At 41.8% G+C, this 11,548-nt stretch overlaps 1 protein-coding gene across 1 annotated transcript in view; it reads right to left on the bottom strand.

Moving 5' to 3' along the window:
• Nucleotides 1-7,817: 7,817 nt before the first annotated feature.
• The window catches only part of ANKRD10 (ankyrin repeat domain 10), a 37,780-nt gene continuing 34,049 nt past the window's right edge, over nt 7,818-11,548 (bottom strand). Inside the window, exon 6 of the mRNA XM_066545315.1 lies at nt 7,818-9,469. Within this exon, the coding sequence (XP_066401412.1) occupies nt 9,003-9,469 (467 nt within the window). The 3' untranslated portion in view covers nt 7,818-9,002. The remainder of the gene's footprint in view (nt 9,470-11,548) is intronic.

Raw genomic sequence — 11,548 nt, 5'->3', positions numbered from 1 at the left:
ACTGAGGTGACCATTTGTGTTCCACATGTGCAACACTGCATGTTCAAAAGGGGAAAGGTGGTGAAAAATGCACATAAATCCATTACAACAAGCCCTAATTTAAACTGCTCATGTGACAGTAAGGGGTTCAGGGAGTGAGGCTGTGCATGGTTCTCACTTGGCATAGCAGAGATAGGTGGTTGGACTCTGGGATATTTGTTAATTCAGCCACTTGAGCCAGTAGCTCACAGAACAGGCATGAGTATTTCTCTGATGCTTTACTACAGCCACCTGTCAGAGGATGGGTAGAGCAGTCAGTAATCCACAGAGATCCCCAAGGAGCTTTCTGCTGCCTTTGTTGGCTTAATCACAGCAGCAAGTAGTGATGATTCAGGCTTTCCTTAGAGCTGTGTGAGGGTCATGAGAGTGAGGGACAGCTCTCCTGAGTCAGCTCTCTGAGCTCCAGTGATCTGATCTCCACAGCTGGCACCTAGGGACGGAGATTCTGTGGTGTTTTCCCTGTTCCCACCTGCTCCATCCCCTGGCAGGTCACCAAGCAGGCAGGATGGCTCCTCCCATGGCCCTGGGCAGATGGACCTCAGTGCCTGTGGTGGGCAGCCACCAGCAGCTCCTGGTGGCCGTGGCCAACAGAGGCTCACGCTTGCTCTCATTCTGGACATCAAAATAGAAAGCATGTTTCTGTCTTCAGACTCCTCAGCTAATAGTGGTTTATTTCTCTCTGGATTTGGCTTTTATTGTGCACCCTAATTGACACCCACTGTTTTTTTATTGAATCTGTTTTGATGAGTCTTTTTTTTTTTCCTTTTCTTTAATCTTTTGTTGTTGTTTTGTTTTTTGTTTGTTTGCTTGGGTTTTTATTGATAATTCTCTCTCCCCATTTCACTGTGGTTTCAGTTCATTCAGTAGCTTCCTAGTTCTATAGCCCTGACCCAGGATCTGGCACAGGACTCAGTCTGTCTCTCTGCCTATACAATGCCATTTCTTTCCTTACAAAGGCTTGTTTTCCTAACATCTAAATTGTGCAGAGAGGCCCATATGTTTCCATAGCCCATGTGCTCTAAAGCATAGCAAACCACTATTTAGAAAGAGTGCTCTGCAGTCCCCTGTGCAAGCCCAAACACACTCCTTGGCACAATGCCACTCCCATTTACAGAACAAAGCAGTCTCAGGGAGAAGGTTCTCAAGAGGGCACCAGAGCTGATGTGCACAGCAGAAATACAGATGCAACCAGAGACCAACTCAGCCAGTACACCCAACATGTAATAATCTGCAAGACAGAAACCTCCCACATCTTAAATGCTGCACAAGGCACATGCTGAGTTCCCCTTCCTGCAGTGTGCAACAATTAAACTCCTTCAGAGGTTCCTAAGTACACTGAAACCCACCTCTAAGCCATTTGGAGTGGACAAGGGATTGTGTGGGAGTGCACAAAAAACATTTAATGAAGCTGGGGCGTCCTTTCCCATTTTTCCTCTGTGTCAAACATCTGTTCTCACAACAGTCTCCCAATTTACTCCCCTCACTATCTGAGAGGGATTTTTGTTCTCACTGCACCAGCACACCTCCTTGAAAGCCTTGGTAGTGGAAATGATGGGAGTGACTGGAGCTTGCTTGTGATCTGCTCCAAAAAGCACCTGCTCTCTCCTGGCAGCTGTGGCTTGTGCTGAACAGGGGAACTGCCCCTTGCTGCTGCCCCCCAGGCAGGGTGGGGAACATCTGCTCCCTGCAGGCAACAGGGACAAAGGAGCTGTGTGCATCCTGCTAGGATGAGCCAGTGGCTCTGCACACCTTTGGGTTCAGGCACTGGCAAGGGACAGACAGACAGAGTAGCTGCTGGAAGGGTTCTTCCAACCTCTTGGCTGGTTGTCCTCCTTGTCAGTCCTGTTTCACCCAGTTAATCGATTCCAGGGGGAAATTGGATGTGGAATCTCTTCTTGCTCCAGAGTCTTCCTGCATCATTTAGGCTTCCACAAAGCAAGGAAGCCCTCTCCAGGACTGGGACCTCCTTCCCATCCTCCCTCCTCCTGTGAGCTATGCACCTCCATTGCTGCAGTTTGGTATCCTAAGTATTGTATGTCCTTGCTTTGGTTTTGGTTTCTTTTTCCTAGCAGATTTGGAATATTCAGTTCCGGCTTATTTCTCTCTCTCTTTGCTGGTGCCTCTTCACTTTTGGTTTTAGGGTATTGCCCAAGCTCTGCACACCCTCAGGGAGCAGCAGAGAATCCAGGATGGGGTGAGAGCAGAGCTGTACTCAGGGCTGCAGACAATAAATAATGTAAGGAGGGATGGGGAATCCTACACGTTCGTGTTGCCTGAGAAGTCAGAAGGGGGTCTTAAAATGAAATCTGAGGTAAAGGAAGGATTTTTTCAGACTGACATGTTACAGGAGCAGGATGTGGAGGAAGACTGTTCTTAAATGTATAATAAATCAAACTTGCACATAATCACTGTGGGACACAATCTGTAACATTCAGAGTACTTGATATTTTCAAATAGGTTCCTATGGGAGAGGAGGAGAAAAGACAACATCTCAGTGTTACTGCCACTCCACGTTGGAGCTGCTGTTTTCTGAACTTCTTTCAGGATGAAAAGAGGCAATCATGCTCATGTTTACTGTCTTTAGTCCCACAGTACCCAGCTGACCTGGGTCAGTACCCAGCTGTCCAAGAGGTCCCCTGTGCATGACTTGGTTCCTCCACTCTGCAAATCGAGTCCAAGGGATGATCCTGTTCTCCATTCTCTGGATTCAGCAGGATTATTCCCTCAGCTGTTCTGCCTTTACTATTGGGGTCATGGCAGGCTTAACCTCAGCAGACTACCAAAGACCTAACAAATGGAGCTTGTTACTCTGGGCTTGGTGCCACGCTAACCTGGTTACAGAGCACGCAGCTGGCACACAGCTGGCACACAGCTGGCTGGGGCTGTGCAGGGCTGCTCAGGGCAGCTCACCAACAGCCTGAGGAACACAGGGCTGCTGCAGCCACCAAGCCTGTGCCACTCCCAGCAGGGGAGGCCTGGTGCCAGGGACTGGGAGTGCTGGTCCTGCTGTGCAGAGGGGTCTGCCAGGGGTGAGGGCCATGCTGCCACTGCTGCTTTCCTTCCCTCTGGAACCTTCCATCCTGCAGCCCTTTGCCCCTGCAGGCCACACAGCAGTCTAGCACAACCCCACCCTGCTGATGGGCAGGGCTGCCCTGCCAGGAGAAGCTGGCTTTGCAGGCACCTTGGAAATGTGGAGGTGGGTGCTGCCACTGTGGTCCAGATCCTTGCTCCTTTTCACACGAGCATGGATAATGGTGATTCTTTAGCTCCAGAAGAGCAGTTGGAACACTCTTGCCTCCTGTAAAACTGCCATCTACCCAACTGATGGAGGCAGCACTGCTCATGTAGAGAATTGCTGTGAATTCAAAAAAGGGGTGATCAACGATGTTTTACTTGATGTCAATGCCAGCCTGTACCTGCAGGATGATGCTCTGAGATGAAGAGTAAAGATCTATCCAGGAAATGGTGACAGTTTCAGTGAAACAGTGTCCAGCCCATCAGCTAATGGAAAACATCTCTGTGATTTATCAATACTAGAATTTCAGCTGAAAATGCAGATTTGAAATATTAATTATGAATATAGTCCAATAAATAAATCCCTGGGCATTTTATTAGATATACTGTATATAAAAAATCCAAAGGATTTTACACTTCCTAGAATTTACAGGATTTTCTGGTAGGACATCTTATAGTAAGAAGAACTGCTTGATCTCAGGAACTACCATTTAAGTAAGTGCTTTTCTACATCATGCATATACTTTTTGCTTGGTTCTTCTTAGATTGTGTACCTTCCTGATTTTCATAATTTGTCTTTTTGGTACTGATTTTTAGAAAATATTTGTATTATACTGTGTGTCGAACATGAAGCAGAATAAATTCAGTTCTAAGCTAGGTAGCTAAAGTTACTGACACGTGATCCAAGTTGTAACACCTTTTAGAAACAATGAGAATAAAGGAAATAAACTTCAACTTCTCCTCCCCCATACAAAACCTGCAGGCACTATGAAGCTTGTGGCTGGAAAGCACAAGTGTCTTTGGTGACACTGAGCTGCCAGCTAGCACTTACAAACAGCACTTGACCCTTCAGTAACATCACAAGGAGAACTCTTCTAATACATGGTATTTCCTGTGCAGTAAGATTACATTGTACCTTTGCAGCAAAAGAAACTCAGACAAACTTATTTTTCTCCTTCAACTTATAGTTTTAGCTGGCAAGAAGAAATATAATTAAGACTATGCAACTTAATTTTGTGTTCAGCTTCAAGTACTTGGTTATTTCCCTTGTGGAGCCCTGCTCAGATTAGTGATAGAGCCAGGGCACTTGTCTTCAGTGACTGCACTTCAGCCAGCTAAACCTAATTCCTGCTGATCTGGAAATGGTTATCAAGTCCTGGATGTGCAGCTCCATCTCAAGGAAGCAAAGAGAAGTTACTCATCAACAGTTAGGCTTCTTGATGAGAGAGATGATGCCCAGCTTTCATTCTCATACCACAGGTAACATTCACTATGCTTTTTGGGGAATGGGGTATGATTTTGAGAATGATAAAGCTTTTAAATTGGATATTAATAATTACCATTCCCAGAACTGAAGTAGATGGCTCTTTTATAAATTATTCCACTGTATTAAAAAAAATTAAAGCCAGATATGCTTTAAAAATAAACCATCTGCCTTAAACCAGAGTTCTTTTGATCCTTGCCTGTGAACAAGCAGGCACCAATATGAGACAGGAAACTCTGGGAAAGGAAGGAGAGGTGTGAAATGTCTGGGAGTCATTAGGCAGTGCAGCAGAAATGTAGTTACCAGTTGCCAGGAATAGTAAATCCTGCTTACACAAGACTCCTTTTTTTTTTTTTTTTTTTTTTTCCCTGATTCAGCTGGGTCTCAAGGATTTTGGCTCTGTGAATCTGTGCTCCCCAGTCCTGCAGCAGCAGAATGGGATGCTCCCAGGGTACCATCTTCCACTCCTGCCTCTGATGCTTCAGCCCAATTGCTGCACAGCACTATCCAGAATAGGAAGGTGCCACTTCTATTCCTTTTTGTCCCTGTAGGACATCCACCACGCTGCTCCATCCCCAGGTAACCTGACCCCAAACATAGCATCCAGGACTTCCACCCTGGAGCATCAAGAAATTAATTTTAGCTGCAATTTGACACAAAGATATACTTGGATTTAGGGGCAAATAACAGAAAAAGAACTACAAAACACTCCAAACCCAAAAAATCACTTATTAGAGTCCCAGAGAAGGTGTGGGGTTTTTGTCACAAAGGCCCCTAAAGGCACAATTAAAAAGAATTTCACCGGGTTAGTCACCAGCCTGGAGAACATGTATCAGGGCTTGAACATGTCAGTGGGAAGCTGCAGTGTGTCACAGGTAATGGCACCAGCAAGGGAGGGAGGAGTGCTCCAGCCCCCTCACCCTCTGCTGCTACTGCCCTGCATTCCCAGATCAGGGCACCCAGAGGATGTACTGCCCTGGCTGTGCCAGCCTGGAAACACAACCTGGGCAGCTCTGGGCTGGGGAAGGTGGTTTGCACCCACTGGGGGAAAGTGGCAGTGCACACAAGAGGTGGAGATGTGTGCAAGGCTGCAGCCGACAAGTGTGTGTGTAGCAGTTGTACTGGAGGTGGTCCCTTGTGGGACAGCAAGAAACCCTTTTTTCTAGGTGTGTTTTCTACTCAGGACTTATTCCCATGGTTGTGAGGCAGCTCTTTTGGATGTATTACATCTGTAACTGGAATGACAGAAGCTCGGTAGTGATTTGTAACTTGGCTATAAACAGGAAGGTGGTATTCAGTTTCTGACTGCAGGAGGACAATAGTTTGTTAAAGCAGTGAAATACACTGGATTACAGAGTGTCCTTTGCTAGCTTACTGAATGAGAGACAGAGCAAGGACAAGGATTTGGTCAGTAAGATGCAAGACCAGCAACCGGGAAAGTTCACAGGGTGTGAAAGTTATTTGTACCTGCTCTTGAGGCCAAGCAGCATCTCATCTTAATCTAATACCTATCTCAAATGAAAGCCTTCCTTCCTCACTGTTGGAAGTTTAGACTAGATTTTATTTGGAATCAGGGTTTGTTAAAAATATTAAGGACTCTAACTACGTAAGAAGTAGTGTAACACTTCCCTCTTCCAGTGCTGCTAATTTTAACTACTCAGTCAGAAATATTCTGTATCAAAATACTGCCTGAATCTGTACTGACTTGTACTTCTGCCAAAATTCTGCAAATGGTTTTGAAAAAAAAAAATAGGAAGGGAACTACATTTAGGGGGAATTAGGGCAAAAACATCTGTATCAGCCAGAAAGAAATAAACTGAAATTTCACACAAAATTGAGAGTCAAAGAGATTATGAGGAAGATGGTAAGAGTAACCAGTTACTGAACTCCACATGACATTTGCAGTGGTGCTATCGAGTTACATCTGGCAGATGGAAAGAAAACTTTGCTTTTGGACAGCTACTTCCAGAACCAAGGTAAAACAAAGCAATGCCTAAAAAAAAAAAAATGTTTGCTTGATGCAAGTATTGAGAATTTGAGACTTGGACACAAGGCCCAAATATGAACAGTGCTACAATACTACTGCCCTTGGCAGGCAAAGAGCTGGTGAGACTTTACCTCCAGGTGTTTTAAACCCAGCAGCCTCTTCAGAACTGCAAAGCACAGCTTCATTCAAACAGCTCAGCACTGCTGTCAGCAGAATCTGAGACTCGGTAACTCAGGCCTGAGGAGGGCTTGGGAGCTGACAGCCTTCTCAGACTGCCTCAGCTGGTCTGGCACAGCAGCCCCAGGAAAGTCTTCTGCATTTTAACAGCAAGATACTTAAAAACAAGGCCTCTGCATCATCAATAATTGCATGTAGCTGCCCACAGCAGGAGGTTTGGAAGTAGATGATTTTTAAGGTCATTTCTAACCCAAGCCATTCCATGATTCTGTGGTACAGAAAGACACAGCTGCGCCTGGCAGAACTCATTTTGTGCTTGACAATCCTTTACCGACCAGCTCAGCACAGAAGTGCAGCTGGATCTGCTGAGCTCATATAACTTATTGCTCACATGTGTCTCAAATTACAAGGCAAACTGAAATCCAGAAAATCCCAAGGAAGTATGAGAAATTTTTTTCCTGTGAGTGTGGTGTGGGCTCACAAGAGCAGCATACACTTGGGTATGTATTCACCAACCTCAGCCATGCTGGGATCTGTGATTCCCTATTTCATGTTCCATTGAAGATTTATGGGATAATTTAAAAACAAGACTTCAGATGGCTTTTGCAGTAAATAAATATATTGTCTCAAAGAGCACCTGCAAAAATGCCATCTTTGAATTCTCATCCTTATTTGATGTTTTAGAATTTATACATCTCAGCTCTTGCCTGAGTCATCCTCTGTCACAGAGCTCTACTTTTGCAACATGAATACACTGCGAGCATCTTGTGCCTAGTGACCCATACAGAGTGTAAAGGCTAATTCAAACACTGACTTCTCTGCAATTAGTAGCACTTTGCTTAAAAATGTTTGAATGAGACTATAATTTTTTTTTTATTTACAGACAGGCAATATTTTAACCCAGTATTTTTTAAGCTGAAGGCTGATGTGACTGTCATACACCAGGTTTGTGTTTGCGTAATTCAATCAAGGACAACTTGTTGGGCTGTTCCCATTTGCTTTCATATACTGACAAAAAGAAATTCACCAGCAGCACTGAGCAAGATTATAAACTACTTATAAACTACTGAATGCTTTCTCAACTTGCTGCTAAAATAATAACATCTAAACAAAATATTCAGATACAATGTAATATGTTTCTTTATTTTTTTAAAATCCAATTTGTAAAGGTCCCTTTTTAAACAAAACAAGAACAAAAAAATCAACACAATTCAGAGGGCTTATCTCATTTACCATATTCTTCCCTACTCTTCACTTATAACACAAGCAGCAACTTATAGTATTAGTGCTCATATAGTGCACTTATATGAATTTTGATTTGTGTATTAAGCATTAAATACAATGTATTTTCTGTGAGCATAGCCCGAAGAGTACACGTTACATTTTCAAAGCATATGTTAAAAAAAAAGACAATAAATGTATACCCAGGACAGTCAAACTCAAATATTTTGACTTGGCAAATTCTATAACGAGTAACAGCAATTTTAAACTGCGTACAAAGCAGAACAGTGCCAACATGCCTCCAGTCTGTGAGCTATGGTAAAACATCAAGCACACATACAAAGGAGAGAAGCCAAAGAAACCCACCACAGAGCTAACCTGAGGCACACCCAACTGCGACCGAACAAAGGCAGCTCACGTTCCCACTCTGTAATGCAAAGAGCCCAACAACAACAAAAAGCATTTCTACGCTACAGAAAGTGAACAGCAACTTCTTCCAAATTTGTCTCCGCATTTTAAAACAACTCGCTCGAAAAATTTAAAGATGAACATCTAATTATACCAAACAAATGTACAAACTATAAAGTCAGAGAAGCTCCAGAAGATTGCCACTTTCACCCTTGCATAGTGAGAGCTGGCATTGATATTGCTACCATAGCTTCAGCAGAAGATACGGAAAAGAAAAAAAATTACCTCTAAGTGATGCACATATGTAGCATTTTCTTCACAAAATTCAGTTAAACATTGTTTTAATAAAAGGGAAAACAGCTCTAAAAAGGGAAAGATAGTGTTCACAAGCTTAGAAAAAAAATACAAAACCAGAACATTCCATAATAAAAAAATAAAAACAATAAACATTCCATCATGACAGCACCTATTTTATCACTAAATAAGCCCCATACATGCAACAAACTACAACTATTGTATAAGGCCATCAAATTAAATGTTTACTTTTCATATAAACAAAGTGTAAAAATAGCAACAAGTTGCGATCTTCAAATTTAATGCTATGTGAGGATTCTGTCCCCCCAGTTTCATTTGGTAGCAGTTTCAATATGGTTTGATATAAATGTCACTCATCTAGGAACCGTGGTACAAATACATTGTGCCTAGGACAGTATTGTCATATCTCTGTTCGACCTTGACAGAATTGGAATGCTCAACAACACTACTGAGTTCAGGGATGCTCTCAGCAGTATCCCCAAAACCATGATAGTGTCCATAGTGCAAAGTGTCCCCGGGGTCTTCCACCCAGGAGGGCCGGTTAGAAACACAGCTGCTGGGGCTCCCATTGAGGTGCAGGGATCCACACATATCAGTGGAATTGCTCATGGCTTTCTCGGGCTCCTCGATGCCGTTAGCGGTGTGCAGCCGGTGCCTGCTGGGAGAGGTGACCCCAGGAATGACACCATTGGGTGCTAATGCCGAGCACTCCTCACGCCTGGCATCCATCCCACCGAGCTGCTGTGCGGCGCTGAAATCCAAATGTCCATTGATGGCACATCCATTTGTCAGTGCATTCAATATGGAGCTACTGCTATTCATATCTGCATTAAGAAATACACCTGTCACCAACAATTAACAGTAAATTGAAATACATCAAAACATCTCCACTATACTCCACTTACTTAAAAATGTTTCCATACACAGCTTTGAAAATAAATCTATCCTTTATAACAAGGCAGGTAGTTCCAAGTAATGAGATCTGACCAGTAAATTTGTGGCTGGATTCTTATGTTGAAAATGCAACTATCTATCCACATTTGTTTTGAAAATATGCCTATATTAATCTTTGCAAAGACAATGTGAACTTCTCAGATTTCTTTTTTTTTTTTTCATTTAACTGTAAGAAGTGCAGCTGACAACATTCTGGACAGTGTTTTCAAAGGAGGAATAAAAGTGATCTTTCCACCTTAACTGTAATGCCCTCTTGGGATGGAAGATTATTAAGTACATACAAGAACTGAGTATCTGTGAGACGGTGAAGGGTGGTTTTTTTTCCATTTTTCAGCCGTAATTTAACTTTGGCTTTTTTTAATTTTTATTTGTAACTCTCAGAGTACAGTATGCACTGAAGTAAGTCACATATAGAAATGTTACATTAGAGTGCTAAGATAAAATGTTTCCAAGTTCCTTTATTCAGAAAGTACTTCACTGTACCTAGCAGCTTGCTAAATAACATACTGGGCAGGTTTGTATTTAATGCTAAGTTTATAACAGCATGTGTACAATCCACATGCAAAATGCCATACAACAGCAACAGCAGAGTGTATAGAAGACTAAAAAATACTAGTAGGAAACAAAATTCTAAAAATGTGCATGCAAAAATCACTGACAACTGTTTTGAAGCAATTTCCCCTTTGAAGTTAGTAATTAGTACAGTAGGTTTTGTTTCCATGAACAGATTTCATCAGTCTGTCTGAACTGCATGTTTTTGCAGTGGTACTCAAAAGTACTAGCAAAAAAAATTCATGATACATTCTGCCTTTAAAATATAATTTATGTCTATATTGGTAAAGATGAGCAAGGCAAACATAGCAACTACAGAGCTATGTGGTGACATTTTAGGATTTTACATTCTGTCATTATCCTTGGATACATGCACATATGTTTATGCCTCCATGAATGCATAAACCCATGTGCAAAACAGGATTGCATTTACTGTGTGTATGCAAATTAATTCAGTTAATTTAGTCTGTGGGCAACTTCCCACATTTGTAAAACACTGGGTTCCCATTTAAGTGACACATAATGAGTACCACTGTCTGACAAGGAAGAATCTGGAGTTTTGGTTCTCTCTGTTTTTTGCATGGCTATTATTTGAAGTAGGAATTACAACACTGATACTTCACAGACACCAGTATGTTACAAAAGAAATGTGTCCAATTTGTAACTCCCTGGATGTACTAACTGGAGTTCCCCATTTAGTCCCTACATCAGTTAAAATAACCACATCAGCCAACCTCGCTAACCATGAATTCTCATTAAAAGTGGAAAAAAACCCCCACAAACCCATCACGACATCACAGTTAATACTTCAGGGATAAAAACGCACAGAAGGAGTTTCATATAGTGTTTATTAACTGAAAAGTGCAAACTTTTAACTGTTTAAAAATAAACCATTATAGGCTGGTTTTGCCATATCAAATTTAATAAATCTGGCACTTCTATTAGGTAATATGCAAAAGTAGCCAATGAATAGTTTTAGTGATAATTATAGAATGTTATTATTGGTTAAAAACGAGCACCTGTAGTAATACAGCAATAGTATATATTTATGAAATAAAATAATTTTTCCATAAATAAGAACACTTAGTAATTATCACTGGAAAATACCATAGTCTACTTTTAAAGTATTGATTATATATATGTATATCTATTTATTCCTAATATATTAAAATATCTATTATTATCATTCCCTTTGTTGACTTGGATTTGTGGTACAAAGCATAAACATATTTCTGGCAGAAAAAATTGATAAATAAGAAATTAATTTCTGAATGTAATAATGCACGACTGTAGTAACTCCATGTCTTAAACTACAAAGTGCAAAAAAGGCTGACCCAAGACAGTTTTAATCAAACTCTATATACATCCCCTCACCAAAAGCATCTTGATTAAGCAGC

Source organism: Molothrus aeneus, chromosome 2 (assembly GCF_037042795.1).
Source record: "Molothrus aeneus isolate 106 chromosome 2, BPBGC_Maene_1.0, whole genome shotgun sequence".
Classification (NCBI taxonomy): Eukaryota; Metazoa; Chordata; class Aves; order Passeriformes; family Icteridae; genus Molothrus; species Molothrus aeneus.
Note: the sequence above shows the minus strand (reverse complement) of the source record. Positions and strands in the feature narration are given on the sequence as shown.